Here is a 23,460-nt window from a genome sequence, read left to right as displayed (position 1 = left end):
TTTGGATGTGCAAATATTTGTACTGCCACCACCCACTATTAGTACCGCAACCACTGCCACAACTAACAGGTGACTTATGTTCATAACTCGTCACGTAGCAGACATTGAGGTAAGAGCTTTGCAGGAATTATTTACAATTAATCCTCAACAAACTCTATAATACAGGGACTGCTATCCTCATTTTACTGCTGAGGAAACTGAGAGAGATTAAAGTGACTTGCCTGATTCTAACATACTCATCCAGTAAATGTTGGAGCTGAAATTTAAACAGAGATGCCTGGGAATTCAATGGAACTGAGGATGTGTGCTACTCTGTGAGGCGCTGAGAACAGTGATCATTTTCTATTTATCGTTGTATTTGCCACAACATTGCATGTTAAGCCTTATTTGTGGCAGAATGAGCTCAATATACGTTCGTAGAATTAAAGAATGAGGAAAGGCAATGAATATTTAGCATTGTGCTAAATATCTCAAATGTTAACTTAGAAGTTATTTCAATATGGAATTTTATGTGCTCATTTTATGCTCTGAAATTGGGTAGCCTACTAATATAAGGGGATTAATTGCGAATTTGCTCTTACTCGGGAGGCTGAGGCAGGACAATCACTTGGACCTGGGAGGCAGAGGCTGCAGTGAGCTGTGATCACGCCATTGCACTCCAGCCTGGCAACAGAGTGAGCATGCGCCACAAAACAAAACAAAAAAGCCAAACACACAGGTGGAGATTTAAGATGCTAATGAGACATGTGACGTATGAACAAGCATGTACAGCTACTGCACATGTGCACCCAGAGGACCATCCAGAACATGCTTCCTAGTAACACCTCTTCCCACCCACTTATGAATCATCATGTAAGACTTCCATAGAGGGAGTCTCCCTAGTGCCAATCTTTGCTGTCGCATCCTTACCAGCAGCCTGCCCTGATTCCTCTGTCTCTCAGAGTGTGCAGTGTATTCTGCACCGAACTTTCCAAATATTCTTCTTCCTTTACAACAAATTGCTCTATGCTGCATCTTCTTTGTTTTGTGTCTCTCGTTTACATTCTTTTAAACCGAGAAGACAAAAACTGAGGTCTCACAACAGCCAACAACCACGTGAAGGAGACAGTGAAACTCCACAATGACCCATCAGTATCCTGGCTTAGACAAGAGACAGAATGTGCCAGTGAGGAGTTGTTCAGTTATGGAAGGACAGAAGAAGGTGACCAAGAAGTAAATTTTGGCAGTGCCTCTCAAATGCTACTCAGGATAACCACTGACTCAAATATTCCGAGCCTCAGTGGAAGGGCTGTCCATAGGATGGAGCTGAAGGTAGGATGCTTTCGCCAGTAGACCCAGAGTGTTCTTTCTGGCAAACAAACCCACTGGCCTCCCTGACAATGTGAAACAGCCTCTTCGTCTTTGCTCTGATTCCATGTTCATCAGACAACTTTTTGACTCCTGTGTAATCTGCTTACATGGAGAGAATGTGCTGATGATATGGATTTCATGTTTTTCTGTTCTGTTTGACAGTCATTTCTCATGCAAAATCAATAAAGAGGTTTCCAATGAACATTTGATGTCTACATAGCTTTCTGAGACCACGTGCACTGATTTTACTCACACCTGGATTTCTGAGCATTGTGACACTTGTATTAGTTTTAATTGTCTATTAATAGTGGATATTTTGGTGTTGATCTCAGCCTCTTGTGCATTTTAGTTGGTGACAATCAATCCTGGGGACCTTATCATTGTGAAGGCTGTAAAAGAGTGTTTCTAGGTCTTCTAAGAGGAGAGTCAGTTTCATTTACCCAGCCTTTTCTTTAGGCTGCTGTCTTTCAAACCTTTCTGTGTGAACCAGCCTGAAATCAGAAAAGGTGGACAGGTGTCTGGGGAGTCAGCAATCTTAGATTGAAGTATAACATTTTCCTGAAGTATTTTTTCTATTTTAAAAATGTTATAAAGTGCGCATTCCATTCTGTAACTGATCTATTTTGTGTCGATGTTATTTTCATATGATGTTTTTTGCCTGCTAAACTTTAAGTACAGTTGATGTTCTGGAAGGAGATGCTGTGGTTTCCTGTGGTCCACGTACTGTACTTCTGGGCATGCAGCTGAGTACCCCTGCAGGGACATGCTTACATGAATTTCAGAAGCCCTGCCTTAGACACATGCTTAAATCTTGCAGGTATGTGACTTCTATGTCTTAGAGTTTTAAATAATTTCATAATTTTAATATCTATTTTATGAGCTTTAGCTACTTAACTTCCTCTAAATAGAATTTTTTATACCAGACAATGACTAATTATTTTGATCTTTTAATGACTAACTTAGATTGCTACACAGTAATTTTGGTTGTGGTGTTTACGATCTCCTCAACCTGGTTCAATAGCAATTCTTTTTAATTTTATCTTTCCTTTTAAAATACCAGTGATGGCAGTAGTGGTCCTCCTGGAGCAGTGGCTGCCAAGGTGCTGGCTACCGTGGGGAGGTGTGGCAGGGGGTGGGCACTCCAGGGATCTGGTGGGAGCCAGGAACAGGTTGGAGCTCTGCACCCTTCCGGATTAACTGGGTGGAGCCCTGACTTCTCTGGCGCAGCTGCAGTCACCCAGTGGTAGCTGTGGACCCTTGCATCCCTGCACTCTTAGGGGCCTGGGAAGCCACCCCGACCCCAACCCTGCAGGCTCAGAAGTGCCTGCTCCTGCTGTCTGGCTTCTCCCCTATCCTGTTGCCCGCTCAGATTTCGAAGCAAAGTTGAGACTGAGCCTGGGTGGCTGTGACCTGGCTGGGTGTGTGTGTGCTCGGGATGGCACTGACATGCCAGACCCCTCCTCCCTTAGCCCCCTCGGTGATGAGCATGGAAGGGGGCCTGAGGCGAGGGGCTGAGGGTGGCTCAGCATGTGCCTGCAGGTTTCCCTCAGAACAAACAGTCTGGGCACTGTGGATGACTGCAGGAGACAGGCTTCTGGGTAGTAGGGACAGGTCCCTGGTGAAGCCCCACCTTCAAACCAGGGACCCATTGAAGTCTGGTGGCCAGGCTGTCAGTTTAGCGGACCAGAATGAGAACTTATGGTGCCATTTAGTGCCATTTCTGGGCCCGCCCATGGTCTCCCATGGACCAATCAGCATGCACTTCCTCTGATGTCCATAAAAACCCCCGGACTCAGCCAGACTCAGAGAGATGTGGGGACTACCAGCTGTGGGAAGGAGCTACCCAATTCTGGTCTCCTCGACTTGACCGGATGACCTGCCTGCAGATAGAAACTACCCACTCTGGGTATCCTCTCAACTAAGAGCTGCAAACTCAGTGGGATGACCTGCCTGCGGATGGGAGCTACTCACTTTGGGTGTCCTGAGAGCTGTACAGTTGCTCAATAAAGCAGCTCTTCGCCTTGCTCACCCTGCAGTTGTCCACACACCTCATTCTTCCTGGATGCAGGACAAAAACTCAGGACCTGCCAAATGGTGGGACTAAAAGAGCTGTAACACAAATGGTTGAAACACACACCCATTCCCTGCTTGCCACGTTGGGGGCAACCAGAAAGAGAGAAGAGAGGGAAGAGCTGCAGTCCTTTGGGGAACCCAGACATAGGAGCTCCCCAAGCCAGGGCTGTGACACCCTCTTTGGGGCTCTGTGGTTCCTGGTGTCTCCAGGTTTCCGAGCATCACTGTGTTCCCTGGTGGCCACAGTAGAAGCTGGTTGCAGTATGCCTGGTGCAGCTGCAGCCTCGCAGGGAGCCAGAGTCTGTGTTGGTGCCTGCAGCTGCCTGCCCTGCTACAGCTGGCATGCCTGGCTTTACACAGTGACCAGACCTTGTGCTCACTCACATACCCCTTACCACTCTGCACCTGGCTTGCCCTTGGCAGGCATGGGACTCAGGCTGGTAGCATGAACCGAGTGCAGCCTGCCAGTCTGAGTGGGTGGAATGAGCCCAGTGGATCCGAGTAAAAACTCTGGCAAAGATACCACTGGCCACAGAGGCTTCTGGCTGGCAAAGCAACATCCCAAGGATCTCGTGACACCAGTGTGGCCTCGGCTGCTATCTAGTTAAATGATGAATAATTGGCTCATATGTTTCATATACGTTTTGAGAATTAAACTAATTACAGTAAGCATTTTGAAAACATGAATTATTCCATAAATTTTACTAATTGTAGTATAATTTCTAAAGTTATTGTATTTATTGTTGAGAAAGACAAAAGTACTCTAAGTAACTAATAACCAGTGCTCCAACCTTGAGAAATGGGGGAGAGAGACAAAGAAAGAGGAAGAGAGGTAGACAGAAAGGTGCCATCTGCTCATATATTATACAGCATCTTGTCTCATGTTTTTTCACACCAGTCCTAAGATAGAACAAATAAATATCCTAAATATAAACTTTGAATGAAATATTATGTTATTGTGGCAGTATGCCATTTCAACATGACAGGATATGGTGATGTGTTTCAATATAATTATTTTAGCTTTAGGGCATAAGTACAATAAAAATACTGATACCTAACTACCTACAATATCACCAAAAACATGTATGCTTTGTCTTTCTTATAGTTATTATGTTCCCACATACCTTCAAAGGCATTGCATTTAAAAATACATTTATTATGAAAATTTTTATGAGTCAGTTGTTGAACTTTGAACACCATCAGCATTTTACATACTACTTCATCTATACATTTCCCAGTCTCTCTCTGTTTTACTGGAGGGTTTTGAAGTCAATACCATGCAGCAGGTCCTTTCACCCCTAATACTTTAGTAAGCTTTTCAAAATGAAAAAGAGACAGAGTGAGAGAGAAAGAGTGGAAGTAGTAGACAGAGAAAGAGAGAGAAAAAACAATTTTCTTACATATCCACAAATTTATAATAATTACTTAATACTTAATATCATCCAGAATCTGCTGCATATTTACATTCCTCTGGTTGTCTAAAATATCTCTTTTCACTTATTCTATGATTAACTGAACTAGTAGAATGTACAGTTATATGAAATCATAGAATATATAATATTGATGATTTAAACAGGTTTCATTTTATTGTACTTCAGCTTTGTATATTGTAATCTAGAACAGTTCTTCCTATCTCCTCGTTTCTCTCTGCCATGGACTTATGGACTAAATTAGATTGCTACATTCTAGATTTGGCTTGAGGTGCTATTCAAGTTTCCCTCAACTTCTGAATTTCCTGTAGACCGAAATTAAAGACTTGATTAAATTTAGTTAGATGTTCTTTTGGTTTTATAAAAAGGATATTTTAGGCATGGTTCTTGACTTCCTGGCTTGTCTAAAATGCTTTCAAGTTGCATCATATCATACCAGAATGTGTATGATTCAGTGATGCTAAAATTGATCAGTGGGTTTAGTTGACGGTAGCTTGATAATTTTATTGTGAAGCTTATCATCAATACTTCATCTAAGGTTTTATTATCTAATGAGGACCATTTCTTTAATCAGTTATTGCATCAGGAATTGCACAATGTTGATTTAGAACATTCTTTCCTTTTGAATTTATTATCTGAGCATCTGTATAAAATCCCTCAACTATAGGGCTCTTTGGACATCCTGAAATGCACCTTATATCAGAAAAGCAAGACAAATGCTTGTTTTCCTTTTAAATGTCAATTTCTAGAGTCATGATTTGGTGCTGAAGCAACTGCCATTGGTGCCCAGTGACTTTTATTTTATTTCTCTTTCTCTCCTAACCCCCTTTTGAAAAATATCATTTTAAATTTACAATATTTTGTATATTCAATTTGTTTTAATTAATGGGGTCACTTTTTTGATGTTCATATTGTCTCATCTATGGCAAGTGGGATCCCCTTCTAGCTGACTCCCATGTCCTTTTGACATGACCTCCACCAGCCTTTGAAAGCTTTCTTCCCTTTCTGCTTTCTAGAGTAACAGACTGTCTCAGCCCACCGTCTACCTTTCCGGCCCCACAACTAGAATCAGCTATTTCTTCATGAATCCTTAGTTCTATTTAGTGAACAATGCTATTTAGAGACCACAATTGAGAGCTAGGTGTGCTCACTGATTGGACTGAAGTTATTTCTAGACTTTTTCAGTGGATAAAGCTAGAATGTGGCTATTTTCAGAAAGTAGCTGACATTGAAATTTCAAATTCAAGTTTAAGATTGTAGGATATTTGTTTCTTTAATTTTAGGTTTAGATATCTTTTTATACATGTTCAAAAATCTTATTTGTTTATAACATTAACATACTTTTAAATTTGCGTACTTGAAAGTAAATTCCGAAAAAGCTTTAGAGTTAGATAGGTATATTAGATCTACATTATTGATGACATGGTTTAGGTTCTATACATCCTTATTCATTTTGGTCCACTTATTGATTCTTGGATCAAGAGAGGTGTGTTAAGTTTCTATTATTGGTATGCGTCTTTCTGTTTCTCCTTAGATTTTCAGCAGTTTCTGCCTTATGTAAGTTGTTTTCCACGGATTGCAGTCTTTGATATTATAATGTCTTTCTCAGCCTCTTTTAACTTTTTAACTTTTTTTCTCCCTGTATTCTACCTTGCTTCCTATCAAGATCTCAAACCCTGCTTTCTTATTACTTAAATTTGCCTGGCATGTTTATGCATATTCTTTAGTTTTTAATCTTTCTGTATCATTTTGACTTAGGTGTGTCTCATATATAGAAGAGACATTTGCCTTTTTAGTCAGTCTGAATCTTTCTTTCAGTGGATTTATATGTTTGATCTCAGCTCTGACATAGTGATTTGTTACGTAATTTACTGTTATCTAGAAGGTCTTTCCCCACATGGCCTGTTTTCTCTTTCCAATCTTTAGTATTTAATATTGTTTGTGTTTTTGTTTCACTTGTTGCCTTTACACTAACATTACTTATAATAGTTGAAACTTCTCTTTTTAAATTAATGCCTAACTCTATCTTTCTCTGAGCAATGCTAAAGTTGGCTATAACTATTACTGCTTTTCTTCCATCCTCCCCCGTGTCTAAACATAGATGATACTGTTTTACTCCTAGTTAATGCCTATGCAACAATCAGCAAATGTATTCTGCTTTGCACTCACTTTCCCCACTTGTATTATTTCTACATTGCCAGATTATATATAATTTATATATTCCTCCATCCTGTGGCCAGTTTCTACTAGACCCTGCAATGAGCTTCTTCAAGGAGTTCTTGATTTTCTAATGCTTCTTCTCCAGCAGATTGCTCAGAAAGGCTTTTGGTAAAAATAATCCCAGTCCTTGAATATTTATAATGGCTTTTTGATGGCCTTGTGCCTTAGTCTGTTTTGTGTGGCCATAACAGAATATCACAGACTATAATTTTTAACAAACAAATTTATTTGGCTCATGGTTCTGGAGACTGGGAAGTCCAAGACTGAGGGGCTGCATCTAGTGAGGCCCTTATTGCTGCATCATCCTGTGGGGGTGAGAGAAAGAGGGAAGGGAGCCAAACTCACTCTTTTATTAGAAGGTCACTCCCACAATGACCCACTCCTGTGGTAATAGCATCAATGCATTCATGAGGGCTTTGCCCTCATGACCTAATCACCTCTCAAATATTCTACTGTTCAACATTTTTGCATTGATGATTACGTTTCCAAAACATGAACTCCAGGGGGCAAATTGAAATCACAGCACCCACCTTCATACTTGAGGGATAGTTTGGTTGGATATAAAATTTTTGGCTTATATTTTCCTTTCTTGAGCATCTTTACAATACTGCTTCATTGTCTTCTGGTGCAAAATGTTTATACTTCAAAGTCTGATTCATTCTTTGCTTGGATGCACAATTTTTTTTCTTGTTTTAACAATACAACCATTTTATTAGAAAGTATTTCAGTGTTGATGGTTCTAAGTTGGATTTCCCAGACGGTCCTTTTAATATATAGATTCAAATCTTTTATTTTGAAAAGGTTTCTTTGAATTATAGTTTTATATATTAGTTGTTTTTTGTTCTCAGAGGGCTTTCTTCTTTTGGAAATTTTATGTTGAATCTCCTTCACTTATTGCTCCAAATCATTTGACAAATTCTTTCTGTTCTTTTTTCTTTGTGTCTGTTTTATTAGCTTCATTTTCCCTTCCAGCCTCAATTTCTCTTACTGTGCCTTCCGTGGTCTCTCATTGCCTTTTTATTTCTTCTAATAGACCCTTCATTTCTGAAATACTGTTTCTTTCTTTTCTAGTTCATCCCTGAGTTTTCTCAGTTGTCTTTCCATAAAATGATGGTTCATATCGTTCTAGCCATCTTATTTCTGAGCAGTTCTAATTCTGATTTGTATGGTTCTTTCAAGCTTTGATTAGTTTTAAGATTGTTTTAGCTCATTTTGAAATCTTATGTTGTAGTTTTCATCTTCTTTATAGCCACTTTTGTAGTATATTTTTATGTGTTGGAACTATATTTGATTCATTCTTATCTTTATCCTTGTTGGATCTCAGTATGGGCTTTTATTGTAAACTGCTTTTATTTTCCATATATGAACGATCTCATATATAAATGAGATGATTTTCTTGGATTATTAGAGGAAGATTCCTGTGTAGGGCTCTCTTCTCTGTTGTCACTGTGAAGTATTAAAAAATATGACCTTTTTATAGGGACACTTCTCTGTCTCTTAGAGCTCAGCCTGGTTCACAAAAGCTTCCTGTTCTAACTCTGTGTTGTCTAGAGTTCTAAAGGTCTTTCCTTTCAAAGCAGTATTGTTACCTTTGAATGTGTTTGTCATTCTGTACTTTCTGAGATCTATCTTAGACACCTCCTTCTCTGGTTTGGAAGCTTTTGTCTTGCTGGCTTCCTCAGTGTTGTATTTCAGATTGAATTCACAGCAGATTTCTTACTCTTTTTTTATAGGGGGAGGAGGGGAGAGGATGAGTCTCTGTCTTTCCAGAAGGTAGTATTTTGGAGTGTTTCTCAGATATATGCAGGGTAACTCTGCATTAGCATGGTTTACATTACTGGTTCCCTATGGTCTCTTTGCATTGGACTCAGCTTGGAGCCTGTGACTGGGTCTTTGAATTCCACTGGTAAGGTGCAGATCTGATTGCCTTCATTCCTGTTCTGGAAAGGCTCTTCTCCTTTTGGGAGTGAATGCTTGTTACTGATTTCTGAGTACTCTTCTTGGAGAAGTAGCAGTACTCCCCTTTCTCTTTTCTACCAATTCTTCATCTCTCCTAGCCCCACCCTGGATCTGCTGCTGTCTGGTGTTTTGGTGACACTAACCCACGTTCTGTAGTACTTGAGGGATTTCTTGTCATCAGTTTTGTGTAAGATCATGTCCATGTTGCTTGTTTCCTTCTTTTGCTAGCCTCAATGTTCTGTCTGGTCTTGATGATTAAACAAAATCATGCAGATGCCACGCTTTTAGCATCAGGAATGCCAATATATTCTAAAGAAAGAATATGGTAGAAAATGTGGCTTTTCTATTTCTGGCATCATTCCATCATTTTCAACAGCAGGGAAGTACTTGAGTATTGAAATTCAAAACAAAACTACAGTGGTCCCCCGTTATTCTTGGAGGGTATATTCCAAACCCCAGTGATGCTTAAAAGCACAGATAGTACCAAACCCTACAGATACTATGTTTTCTCTTATGCATAGGTACCTATGTTAAAGTTTACTTTAAATTAGGCACAGTAAGAGATTAACACCAACAATAATAAAATACAACAATTATAGGAATATACTATAATAAAGTTGTGTGAATGTGGTCTCTTTCTCTCTCTCTCTTTCTGCTCCAAAATAACATAGTATCATTAAGTCCCATAATATTATAGTTGGGATCTCATAATACAGTTGGCCAAAAGTGCAGAAGGTGAGACCATGGATAATGGAAGACTTCTGTATTTGCTACAAATTTGTATGCAATTCTGACCAAAAAAAAAAAAAGCATAGGCAAAGAGTTTGAATGTATATGATTAGTTCTGGAGGACTTGAGTCTAAAACAAAAGTTGAAAAAGCTGATTTGTCCTTCCTGTGCTAGAGATTGGTATAGAAAATTAAGCTTCTCCTGAGATTATCTTGTTATTTTAGTTTATTTTTAGACTAGTTTACAATAGGCCATCCTTTCCAGAAATTGGCCAGGCATCATTTAGATTGGGCAATAAAATCTCAACCCAAAGAGCCACGCAAGCTCTATAAGAAGGAAAAGGTCTAAGGCAAGATGTAAGTGAAGGCCGAGCAAAATACAACTAGGTTACCAATTGGACAAACAGAGAACTTTGGAAATATAAGGTAAACGTTAATTCCTGCATCTCCTAAAGTCAATAGGAGGAAATGCAATCAAGTGGATCAAAAACACAGAGATAATTGTGACAAAATGAAACATGGAGAAAAAATTTAGCCATGGAAGCTAACGGGGAGCACGAGTGCTTATCTTCCCACCTCCCAAACCACGACAGATGTAGCTATGTTTTAGGTCGCTTACAAAAATCTAAGACTGACTGATGACCTTCAGGTTGCTAAAAATGTCTCTCTTGGGAATGTAAGAGACAACTTACCTTTTAGCAGCACAGTCACCACACTTCTCAGAGCTTGGAGCAGTGGCCACGATGGCCTGCTGCTAACAGAGCGGCTCAATACATTGCAAGGACACTTAGAGGAATATTGGCTCTTAATTTTAAACTGCTGCCTGCCTGCAGATGATTAAAGTCAAAGTTCAAACCCAATAATGCATATTCGCATTAGTCTTAGAATTGACTCCCTGGGCTGAGTGCGGTGGCTCACTCCTGTAATCCCAGCACTTTGGGAGGCTGAGGCAGGTGGATCACCTGAGGTCAGTTCAAGACCAGCCTGCCAACATGGTGAAACTCCGTCTCTACTGAAAATACAAAAATTAGGTGGGTGTGGTGGTGCATGCCTGTAATCCCAGCTACTCGGGAAGCTGAGGCAGGAGAGTCACTTGAACCTGGGAGGCAGAGGTTGCAGTAAGCAGAGATCACGCCACTGCACTCCAGCCTGGGTGACAGCCTTTCTAATTCCAAGAATGACACTAAATTAATAGAATTTAAATAGAATTAATAAAATTAATCTTTGCCAAAATAAATCAGTTGGGAGAATGTTAGACTGAAAAATTAAGAGAACTGATTAGAATTCACTCAACTATCACAGCAAAATTTCTAATCCACAGCCTTAGAAAGTTAGCATAGATGGAACAATTCAATATAATTTTTCCAGTCTTGGACATAAGAATACCTCCAACCTACCAAAGGGGTGACAAAGTGACCTGCTGGCTTCTGTGATAACTCAGAGTGGCCTCTACAGTGGTAATTGCCCTCAACTTGCCTTAAAAATCCAGTAACCATCTACAGGCTGGTGGACAAGAATAGCGCGCCAATAAAAAGGAGCAGGGGAGGTTCCTGGGATCCTTGCGTGAAATTTTTTAAAACAGGGAGTCAATCTTTTTTTTTTTTTTTTTTTTTTTTTTGAGATGGAGTCTCGCTCTGTCCCCAGGCTGGAGTGCAGCAGCACGATCTAGGCTTACTGCAAGCTCCGCCTCCCAGGTTCACGCCATTCTCCTGCCTCAGCCTCCCGAGTAGCTGGGACTACCGGTGCCCGCCACCACACCCGGCTGATTTTTTGTATTTTTAGTAGAGACGGGGTTTCACCATTCACAGGATGGTCTCGATTTCCTGACCTTGTGATCCTCCCACCTCGGCCTTCCAAAGTGCTGGGATTACAGGCGTGAGCCACCGCGCCCAGCCAAATTGTGTTTATTATAGGACACTTTTAAGTTTGTCTTCATAGCCCTGTCTCAATGTTGAAAACTCAGAAAGCACAGAAATATTCGAGAGGATAATGCAGTACTTTATGTGTTCTTACATTTTTCCCAACCTTGCTTTTGAGCCCCAGAGAGATGACTTAGCATAGTGTACCAGCACTGCCTCTGCCTGAGAAAATAAATGACAGATCAAGTTGAGTCTAATACAGTCTGAACGATAAATCCTCTCTGAATGAGTGCTTAAAGATCTGGGTTGATGTGATATAGCACCTAAAGGACAGAGACAGTTCCCTGCATAGTTTCCAGGGAAATAGCAGGACAATCTCACTCTGCAGCTTTCCTGGTTGTGAGACTAGATTGCAGGGGAATTCAGGAAAGCTGGCTTTGGCTCTCCCAAAAGAATGCGAGGGAGCCTCACTCGTCGTGCAGAAAGCGCCTGCTTTCTACTCCTGCATCACACATCAGCAGCACTCATACAGAATTTCTTGGAAAGAGACAACGTCGCATCCTCAGATGGTCTTTGAGATAATGCACCTCCTAATGTTGAACTTCCTTTCGTGTAAGCTGATAGGGAAAAACCTGAAAAGCCTTGTGCACTGCGAGAACATTAGAAGAAGAAGCAGCAAGCAGGTGAAAAGAAGTTAAGAGCAGCAGCCTGCAGCAGAGGAGAACTGGAATTATTTAGGGTGCCTGTCTTTGTGAATGTTCCACAATTCAGGGTGACATTAATCTTGAGGAAGGAATTCAAATAAACAGCCTAGGTAGTTCGGTATTGGCAGGAATTTTTAAAATAAAGGTTTTTTAAAAAGTTTGCACAGTCGCAAGGTGACAAATGGATGCGCCCAGATTGGCACATTGAGGACAGTAAGCAGACATTTCTTAAAAGAATTTATGGCACTGGTTGGAAAAGACACGTTTGTCTATTTTACATCTTTTATTCTTTCTTACACATGATATTTAGAATTCTGAAGAACTCTTCTCTTTAGACTATAAAGGAGCACTCTAAATGACTTTAGCAAATTCATGAATTCTAAGGAGGAGAAGGGGAAAATAATAGGAAATTCAGTTTCTTTCATTTAGCATCTTGACACAAAAAGAGACACTCCATATGTGAGTGGTTTAAGAATAGTTTTCCACTTTAAACCTGTTCTTACCCTCTCCAACATAGCATGGGGGAAAGCACATTGCTTCTATTTGAACAGCACTGAGGGCTGTTCAATTTATTCCATGGTTCAGAATCCTATTTATTCTCTCTGGGACTCATCACCTCCCCACTCTACCCACTCTCCTTGCCTACCAGAGGATGGAATGACTTCTGGAGAGTACTGCTCTATCAGATGTGACTGTAATCTCTTCTGCCTTTTAAGTAGGAAGCTGGTAGGCAGAGTCGGAAATTGCTGAACAGAGGCTTTTAACTTTTGGAATTTCTCCTTCTTCCCCATAGGATGTCAGAACGGAATATTTTGTAACTTGTTTAACTATCAAATGGACCATAGACGCGACCGTTCATGAGAATCAGTTACCTGAGAGTCATTACTCAAACTGCCTTTCTGGCTGAGCTTTCCAAAGAGGTGGACTTTGTATGGCTGTGGAGGGAGTGAGTGCCTAGTGTGCCCTGAGAAGGCTTCACACATACAGGTGTGTGGGCAAAGCAGTGAATGGCAGGTGGGACAACAGGGAGCCAGGATCCCCCATTCATTCATCTTTCATTCATTCAACAAACATTTATGGAGCACCTACTATATGCTAGACACTATGTCTTTCTGCAAAAGAGCAGTAGCAACGCAACAAACCAACAGAATCCTTGTGTCACAGAATTTACTTTCTAGTGGGAGAGATAGATGAGAAACATGATTAAAAAAATAAATTGCATGGCTTGTTACACAGTGATGGATGCTAGGGAGAAAAATAAAGGAGGAAAGGGAGTAGGGAGTGTGTAAGTATGCATGTGGATGTGTGTGGGTGTTGTTGCAATTTTAGATAGGCTGACTAGGGAAGACCTTACTGAGAAGATGAATTTTTGAGTGAGGACCAGAAGGAAGTAAGGGCGGGAGCCATATGATTTCTGAGACTGGAGGATTCTAAGCTGTAGGAATAGTAAATGCAAAGGTGCTGAGGTCAGACTGACCTGGCCTGTGTGAAGACTGGTGACGAGGCCAGTGGGCCCTGAGAGGAGGAAGCCAGGGGGTGAGGAGTCAGAGAGGAGGTTGGAGGGGAAACAACAGGGGTCAGATTGTTTACAGTCTTATAGGTAAGGACTTTCATTTTTACCTAGCGGTAGATTGCAGCTAGTGAAAGCTTGGATGGAGGAGGGGTGGCCTCATCTCCGGTTGGTTTTAAGTGGACTGTGTTGAGAATAAACCGAAGCGGGGCGGGCAGAAGCAGGGAGATGAGCCAGGAGACAAGTGCAGTAATCCAGCTGAATTTGTCAGGGAAATGAGTGGCGGTTTATAGGCTGTTTATGGTCTGTAACATATCCTTTACAAGCTGAGTTACAAGTACCAGAGCCAAAAATTGCCTGAGCACGTCATTGTTTACCCTGAATCAGGCTGGCACAGACAAGCAGGTGGAAAACTGTTCCAAGTACAAGTGCATAAAACGGTGAGTTGCCCTGCTTCTTGGCCCAGATCTCCCATAAAGGAATCTTGTGTTTACATTGCTGGAGGTTTGTGGTTCCTTCCCATAATTGCTTGAAAAGAACCACTGAATCTGCATTCCCCTTTTCGCTTTCTTACTACAACAATAATTGACTTATTACATTTATTTAGGAACTTTGCCCATTCTAACAATTAATTTAAAGTTTATAGGAAACTAAAAAGCTCTCTCATATATGAGATTGAATCCTGGAACAGAAAAAGGACATTAGTAAAAAAAAACTAGTGAAATCTGAATAAAGTCCTGTTTAGTTAATAGTATTATACTGTTAATTACTTAGCTTGATTAAATATACCACAGTTAATGTAGTAAATATAAAATGTTAACATTAGAAGAAGCTGACTAAAGGGTATATGTGAACTTCCTGCACTATCTTTGCAATGTTTCTGTACATTTAAAATTATTCCAAAATAAAAAGTTTATTTTAAGAAACCTTCTGAAAGGCAAAAGAAATTGCATGTGTCAACATTTTGAAAGTATTTTTTTGTCAGAGATTAAGTTGGTCGACACATATATTCTGCATTTTTAAAAATTTTTTATCTTTTTTTTGTTGTTGTTGAGACAGAGTCTCACTCTGTCACCCAGGATGGAGTGCAGTGGCGTGATCTCAGGTCTTGGGTCACTGCAACCTCCACCTCCCTGGTTCAAGCGATTCTCTTACCTCAGCCTCCGGAGTAGCTGGGATTACAGGCACACGCCACCATGCCCAGCTAATTTTTGTATTTTCATTAGAGATGGGGTTTCACCACGTTGGCTAGGCTGATCTTGAACTCCTGACCTCAGGTGATCCACCCGCCTCGGCCTCCCAAAGTGCTAGGATTACAGGCGTGAGCCACCATGCCTGGTCTATCCACTCTTAAAAATATTATTACCCACCTACAGTTAGAAAATAATCTTTTTTCATCATTTCATTTAGATTAAGCTGCATTTCAAATCCTTCACTTGCCTCCTGCATTAAATGTACACGTTTCACTTATATTCTCAGAGATCTACTCTGCCTGAGAATCAGATACTTTTAAAAACTAGTATTTAACAGTGCAAACTGTTGTCTTTTATTGATTTCCTTTCTTCTTGCCTTCCTCCCATCCTCTATGTCTTCATTCTTGCTATGCATCACATCTTCACTGAACAAATACAACTGAATGTAACTGGCCCATAAATTATGTCCCCATTTCCGTCTTTTCTACACTTAAATATGACCTTTATTTGTTCACTGTTCTAAGGCTTTGGGGGAAAGAAATTTGCCATTGTGTTAAAAAAGAAAAAAAAAATTCTGTTGCTGGATGTGGTGGCTCATGCTTGCGATTCCATCACTTGGGGAGGCTGAGGCAAGAGGAATACTTGAGGCTAGGAGTTCAACATTAGCATGGGCAACATATTGAGACCTTGTCTGTACAAAACATTTAAAAAATTAGCTGGGACTGGTGGTATGAATGTGTAGTCTGGGTTACTCACGAGGCTGAGGTGGGAGGATCACTTGAGTCCAAGAGTTTGAGGCTGCAGTGAGCTATGATCCTGCCACTGCACTGCAGCCTGTGTGACAGAGCAAATCCTTGTCTGGGGGAAAAATAAAAAATCTAATCTTCTCAACCTCTGATTGTTTAAGCCAGAAATAATGAATGCAAATGTCTCCAGGGATAAGGCAAGTGTTGTAAAAGTATGAGGCAATCTAGGGTAATAGATATAAACACACTGGCATAGCCTACTTGGGCTTAAGATGGTTCTGATTTTGATCATTCCTGGAAAGTTGTACCTTTCCTAGAACCTCAGTGGAAGATGTGAGTCTGTTTAGAAAAGGTGCTATATAAATTCAGATTATGGTTTAATCAGGTAATGTGGGAAAAATGTGACCAGTTGCAGTTTGAAGAACATAGTAACCAGTAGGAAGAAAAATTCATGTTTCTGCATAAGGCAGATAAAAGATTGATGAGATTTTAGCTCTGTAGTGAATCACACAATGATACTGTGGGCTCCTCAAGTGTATTTCTTAGTCACTAGGCAGGACAGCATTTGAATCATCATAGAAAGATGACAAGCAGAACCATATATATGTGTGTGTGTGTGTGTGTGTGTGTGTGTGTGTGTGTATATATAAAACTGTAGAAGGAGCTCACTTCTCATGCCTTCCAACACGTTAGGATAAGAAAATTCTTTCTGATATCTGTCTACTTCAAATTTCCACTGCTATGAATTAAGTCTGTGATAGACAGTTACATTAATACAAGCAGACTAATATTACTAATATTCTAGGGAAGTTTTAATAAAATGTTTAAGATGCAAAGGATGAGACCAAATTACTAACTTGAATTAAGCAGATAATGTCAGGACAACATACACATGCAAAAACCATGAGGAGTTGGAGGGTGTAGTGGCAGGATTGACTCTCTCCTTCATCCTGGGTGTCCCAGGTATGAAGAGTGACCCTCTGAACACAACAAGCAGTGCACCTGTGACTTGCTGAACATATCCTCTACAGGCATCTGGAACAGCTCACCCAGGAACACTGCCTGAGTCTTCTGGCCTCTCCTACCATGCCCTGGGGTAGCCTTTTCTCAGAGCTCTGCAGCCACAGACACCATCTAGGCAATGGCATCTTCTTTCAGAGACTATAAAACCAAGGACACTGATGGTACTCCTCCACAATGCGAGACAATCAACTCTTGATTTCTGAAAGACTGGGGAAGTGGGATGGTGTGAACATCTAGCCTTGATGCATTTCCCCCGATATCCTCTGCTAAGAGCCGGTTGAATGGCTAGGATAAATCCATCCTATCCAATTTTAGTCCTGCTTTAGTACACTCTATTCTATGGAGAAAGGCTATAGTAACAGTATTGAATGGAACCGAACCCAGTGCAATAGTCTTTTCTATGCCAAAAGATAGATACTTTAAATTTGGGACCTGGGGCTATTCAGCTCTTTCCATTCTATTTCCACTGAATAGAAGTGTTCAGAGGTGGAAAGGCTGGTGCTTATTTAAAGAATCAATGTGGGCCGGGCGCGGTGGCTCAAGCCTGTAATCCCAGCACTTTGGGAGGCCGAGACGGGCGGATCACGAGGTCAGGAGATCGAGACCATCCTGGCTAACACGGTGAAACCCCGCCTCTACTAAAAAATACAAAAAACTAGCTGGGCAAGGTGGCGGGCGCCTGTAGTCCCAGCTACTCGGGAGGCTGAGGCAGGAGAATGGCGTGAACCCGGGAGGCGGAGCTTGCAGTGAGCTGAGATCCGGCCACTGCACTCCACCCTGGGCGACAGAGCCAGACTCCGTCTCAAAAAAAAAAAAAAAAAAAGAATCAATGTGGCTGCCTGTGTCACAGTTCTGTATATTACAGAAATACATTTCTTTATGATTCTGCACAGCACAGCCTGGAGGGGAAAATAGCCAAGCCCCTCACTGCCTTGTACTTGCATATACCAATAGCAGCAAGGCTGTGCACCAAGACAGAGGGTGTTTATCACGTCTATCAGGTACCCATATTTACCCACTTGTATGACAGATACATTAATTCTCTACAAAAGCCGGTGGTGATTTCCCTAATCTCAAAGAAAAATATTTTCTAGGTGTATTTTAAAAATTCATGGTCGGGCATGGTGGCTCATGCCTATAATCCAAACACTTTGGGAGGCCAAGGCAGGAGGATCACCTGAGGTCAGGAGTTTGAGACTAGCCTGGCCAATATGGCAAAACCCCGTCTCTACTAAAAATACAAAAATTAGCTGAGCGTCGTGGTGTGCACCTGTAATTCCAGCTACGCAGGAGGCTGGGGTAGGAGAATCGTTTGAACCTGGGAGGTGGAGGTTGCAGTGAGCCGAGATCACGCCATTGCACTCCAGCCTGGAAGACAGAGCGAGACTCTGTCTCAAAAAACAAAAACAACAACAAAAAAATCATCTGGGGAATCAACAGTGGTCACTAATTCTGGGTTAGGCTATCAACTCTGAAGACTAAGTCTAGTAATTGCTAAAAAGAGGTTGAACATTCATGTATTCTAGATGATTTAAATGGATGCTACTTGGCTACAGGGTAAAAGTGAAGATTTTAGCAGTCCCTCCCACCACCTGAGGCTATGGGGGAGGCACACAGTCTCCCAGGTCCGCGCGGGTTTCAGGCAACCTTTCCTCACCTCCCCCCAGGCAGCAGGCGGGGGCTCCACTGGAGGGTAGTATTTAGGCACGTCCCAGGCCACAGCAGCCATGAACCATTTGAAGTCCTTGCACTTGAGCTGCTTGCGCAGCTCCTTCTGGGCAGAGATGTCCCCCGTGGAGAGATGCCTGTACTCCGGCCGCCGCTGGTAAATGTACTCGGCAAATTCATCCATCCAGGTCTCAGCTACCCGCTTCAGGTTCTGTGCAGCAGGAAAAAAAAAAAAAGTAATTTATTGGCTTATTCATTCAAAAGGTGGTTTTTGTTGCACCAGAAATTAAAAAAAGAAAAGGAAAAGATAACGGACAACCTCAGGCAGCCCTGGTTGGTGGTTTACAAACAATGAGAGTTTTCGTAACTGCAAGGGGTATGATACAATTGGCCTGTGGCTTCGCACACATTTCTGCTTCTGGCATGGGGTTCAATTGCCAATTTGGTAGTTAATTTATCAGAGCCAGTAAAGATTCAGCTCACTATTATATCACTTTTCTCATTTCCTCTGTTATTTCATGATTATACATTTTTTATTTTTTACGTAAAACTAAAGGTGTTGAAATTGGAGAGAATGAGATTCCTCTCAGGCATCAAATTGCTTAAAGCATTTCCAGAAACAAGAATCTAGGAAAGAATGAGGACAAACAAGCTATTATCCTTTTCCCCCAACTTTAGAGAGATCACTGAGCATTAGTACATTTAAAACTGTGTGTTCTGATGTTCTATGTGTGCAACACAGATACCAATCAGAATTTAGTAATTGACTGCATGATGAAGTGGGGCTAAAGGAAGCACCAAGTAGCCAGTCTTTTCCACAGATGTGTCCCTGGGGTAAAGGAAGCAGAAGGTCGGTTGTGGGGAATAAGCATGGATCTTAGGTGTAGGAGAGTATGTGGATTCAGTGCTGGAAGCTTAGCCCTTTTGTCAGTTTTGAAATTGAGCAAGTTACTCATCCATGCTGGGCATCAGATTCCTCACCTGAAAATGGCAACAGTAATACATACCTGCATCACGGGGGTGGCTGTAGGATTAAGTAAGGCCACACCTGTAAAGCACTTAGAATAAGTCTCCGGCACATAATAGGTACCACAAATAGTAGAGCTATTATTAGCAGTAAAAAGAGTGCAGGATTGGAAATTGGAGAGCCTGGGTGTCGGGCTGACCACACATTAATGGAATGTTCCTGTGGCCTTTAGGAAAGGCGTTAGCTGAGATGAGATGCTCTCTGATGTGCCTTCAAGCTCTGTGGTCCTAAGCAGTAGAGAGAACAACTGCGTTTGTGTAGAAGATACCAGTTTTGATGCCTCCAGCTTAAATGTGCTGCAACACATTTTCACAGGCTGGTGTCCCATAGTCTCTGCTTCTTGTGTCCTGTTCAAGTTCTTATTTCAAGTGCTTAGTTGGTGTGAGCATTGGCCCGCTCCTGTTTCTCACTTGCGCTTAGAAGATAAAATGAGTGCAATGGCCGGGAACTTTAATGAGATCCAGACATAAGTGAATCAAGTTAAAGCTAGTGATATTTAGGACAAGTGCTTTATCTTGAAAATGACTACAAAATCCTAATTCAGGCCTGGAACTATGCCCAGAGGTCTGCTGGATTTGGAGACACCATCATTGCTACTTCACTCCTAATGAGACTGTACATTTTCTTACTCCGCTCCACCCACTCCGTGCATTCAGTGTCTCCCAGCGGGCCTCTCCTGTCTGACCTTGTCCCTGCTCTTCATTCTCCCTGCACTCCTTGGGTGCTTTTAGGGGATGGTGGGCACCAGGAAGGGCTCTGTTAACACAGCAAAATGCAGAAAAGAGACAGAGCCACAAAGAAAGCTCTGATTTCTCAGTTCCCTCTGGGTTCCTTTCTTTCTAAGGTGACTGGGTGCATAGATAAGAAGATAGGGAAATGACCTGGAGAGTGTGAGAATTGTTCCTTGAGAGATTATTACTTGCCATTGCTGTGTACCCTACCATCCTGTCAGCACTGCCTGGCCCATAATGCTTTCTACTCCTTGGACTCCAGTTTACCTTAACAGATAGATGATCAGAGTCAGCATGGTTTTGTAATATTCTAGCCCTTGCCACCAATTCGGAATTGCCTGATTCATTTGGGGACCAGAAAGGAAACAGATGATGTCTTGAGAGTCCTGCTCTGGGATGGCACTGTGTACTACATGCATAAAACCTCCGTGTGAGTCTGTAATATCATCTTACTATTTTCATTTCATTTTGACAAACATTCTGTATGAAATGCATTCTATTTTACTTGTCCTCAGGGCACATTTTCTTTTATTTCTTTCTTTTTTTTTTTTTTTTTTGAGACAGAGTCTCACTTGTTGCCCAGGCTGGAGTGCTGTGGTGCGATCCTGGCTGACTGCAACTTCTGCCTCCCAGGTTCCAGCAATTCTCCTGCCTCAGCCTCCCAAGTATCTGGGACTACAGGCGTGTGCTACCATGCCTGGTTAATTTCTTGTATTTTTAGTAGAGATGGCATTTCACTGTTTAGCCAGGATGGTCTCAATCTCCTGACCTCATGATCGACCCACCTTGGCCTGCCAAAGTGCTGGGATTACAGTCGTGAGCCACCACATGTGGCCAGGCCAAATTTTTTAATGAGGATTAGAATAAAAAAAAATTAGTTGATAATATTAAAACTTTATAATCAAAATTGATTTTAGGCTGTAGTTCCCATCTTTTCACCTAAACTGCAATATTAAATAAAGTGGAAATATTTAATTTTCATCAATTTATACCTCTGTGATAAGTGAAAGTGAATACAGTTGGGGAATAGCAAAAAGCAGAAGCAAATGACCCAGGAATAATGAGAAATTGACTTTCTTAAGAAAAAATATGCCTTTAAAATTCTGGTAGCTTGCAGAAAAGATCTGTCCTTAAGGACTCTGTTGGATAAGTAAGCACTTTCAGACTATAAGTGCCATGAAGTTAGGGATAGATCTATTTACTTTTGCCTTAAAAGACCTAGCATCTTGTGTGGCTCCAGACACACGTGTGTGCTCATCTGGGCATGCTAATCATTGAATTAATGAAAGACCAGATGATGAAATGAATGCGAACAAATTCATAGTGTGCATATGTATCTATTGATAAAAGCACTGAAATGGGAACAATTAAAAACAAGTGCTGTTGCTAAATGGTAAATTTTTGTTGCTTTGGGTTTTTGAAATAGATAAGGCAATTACTGCAACACTCATAGAGGAACTAACTAATTCTGGTGCAGTCAACGGGAAATGGCTCAGAGGATCATGATAAATGCTAACCAGAATAGGCAATATCAATAAGTAAAAGAGGCAGGAGTCAGCGTGTTGGAAAGCTGTCACTAAAGGCCAAGTAGCCTCTAGTATAATTAACAAGGGAACTAACCAGGTAGCTCTGTATCATCGTGTCCTTTTCAAGTTGAAAGACAAGGTATGCTGATTTCTCAAACACTCCAAAGCAGCCAGGTGCATGGCTCATGCCTGCAATCCCAGCACTTTGGGAGGCTGAGGTGGGTAGATCACCTAAGGTCAAGAGTTCGAGACCAGCCTGGCCAACGTGGTGAAACCCCATCTGTACTAAAAATACAAAATAAAATAAAATAAAAAATTAGCCCAGCGTGGTGGCAGATGCCTGTAATCCCAGCTACTTGGGAGGCTGAGGCAGGAGAATTGCTTGAACCCAGGAGGCAGAGGTTGCAGTGAGCCAGTATCGCACACTGCACTCCAGCCTGGGCAACAAAAGCAAAACTCTGTCTCAAAAACAAAAACAAAGCCCCCCTCCCAAAAAACCACTCCAAAGCAAGTAGTGGGATCATGGACATATTCCAAGGATCATTATCCTATCATCGATTCCTTTTTTGTAGTTTTATAAGACACAGTAAAACAAAAATAATTGCACAGTAGAACATAATAATTGCAAAGATGGCAATAGCAAGTTTCCCTCTAGCTATGAGTGATACGTAAACATTTAAACATATGTAAAACATCCTGACCATTCTCTAATGTCCCCATTGGCTCATTAGACATTTTGGATTATAGATGCTCTGTTCTCTGGAATTTACTATCAGGAGAGAAACTTTCTAAAGTGTCAATTATTACATTCAAGGAATAGCCCTGACTTCTCAACTATCCAGGTGGCCGGCCAAATAAAATCTTTCTGAAGTCTTTATTCTGGAAATAATAAAACATTATGTTAGTTTGTCACTGGAATCATAAATCAGTACTTAACTTTGGGGAAAACGTTGGTACCACCGCTGAGAGATATTGCAAACAGTTGCAAAAAGAGAGTTTCATTGGTCTTTTATAGATCGTAGAGTAAATTGACCCACTCCAGGAAATAGTACAATCATATACTCATTGGAGTTCATTGGGGTATTTATGTAGGAGCATGCATACCACACATTCACATACACCGAGATAGTGGAGTAGGAGCAAAGCAATATTTCTCACTTAAACACTTACAGCTGTGTAAACACGTGCAGAATCATGAAATGGAAACATCCAATAACAGCTTGTGCCAGAGATGGTAAAAGAGAAAATAAATCAATCTGAGTAGTCCTATCTTTCTCTGAGATTGAATGAACATTGGTGGACCTGCTAAGATGTCCAAAAAAAAAAAAAAAAAAAGTTATCAAGGAGAAAGAAAGAGTCAAGCATGAATGCCGGGAGATCTATACATGTAATTATTTACTCTTGAACTATCAGATGTTGAATCTCTAGAGGTTGCCTTATATACACAGAGCCAGGTGTTAGCTGGAGTTCTTGTTTTTTAAGGTTTAAATAAAAGTACTTTAACCTCAAGTTGCATGTCCCTGTCCTCCTGAAGATTTCTGTGGATTCCCAGGGGTGTTCACACGTTCATCCTTCACTTCGATTTTCTGTTTGTGATCCTTCTCTCCTCCTGGCATCTTGCTCCCAGCTTGCTGTCTACCTTTTGTCCTGCAGAGACTTGAATGGGGTGCACAGGTATTTTCCCTCACCTCTCAAATGTCTCTCGGTACATCA

The 23,460-nt window shown here is 41.2% G+C and overlaps 1 protein-coding gene across 2 annotated transcripts in view; it reads right to left on the bottom strand.

The window, feature by feature from the left end:
• The window catches only part of GALNTL6 (polypeptide N-acetylgalactosaminyltransferase like 6), a 1,218,179-nt gene that overhangs the window by 66,012 nt on the left and 1,128,707 nt on the right, over nucleotides 1-23,460 (bottom strand). For both annotated transcript variants that reach the window (XM_001084788.5, XM_001084905.4), the window contains one exon: nucleotides 18,453-18,674. In XM_001084788.5, the coding sequence (XP_001084788.2) occupies nucleotides 18,453-18,674 (222 nt within the window). The remainder of the gene's footprint in view (nucleotides 1-18,452; nucleotides 18,675-23,460) is intronic.

This window comes from Macaca mulatta, chromosome 5 (assembly GCF_049350105.2).
Source record: "Macaca mulatta isolate MMU2019108-1 chromosome 5, T2T-MMU8v2.0, whole genome shotgun sequence".
In the NCBI taxonomy this organism is placed as follows: domain Eukaryota; kingdom Metazoa; phylum Chordata; class Mammalia; order Primates; family Cercopithecidae; genus Macaca; species Macaca mulatta.
This window is presented reverse-complemented; position numbering and strand designations above follow the sequence as displayed.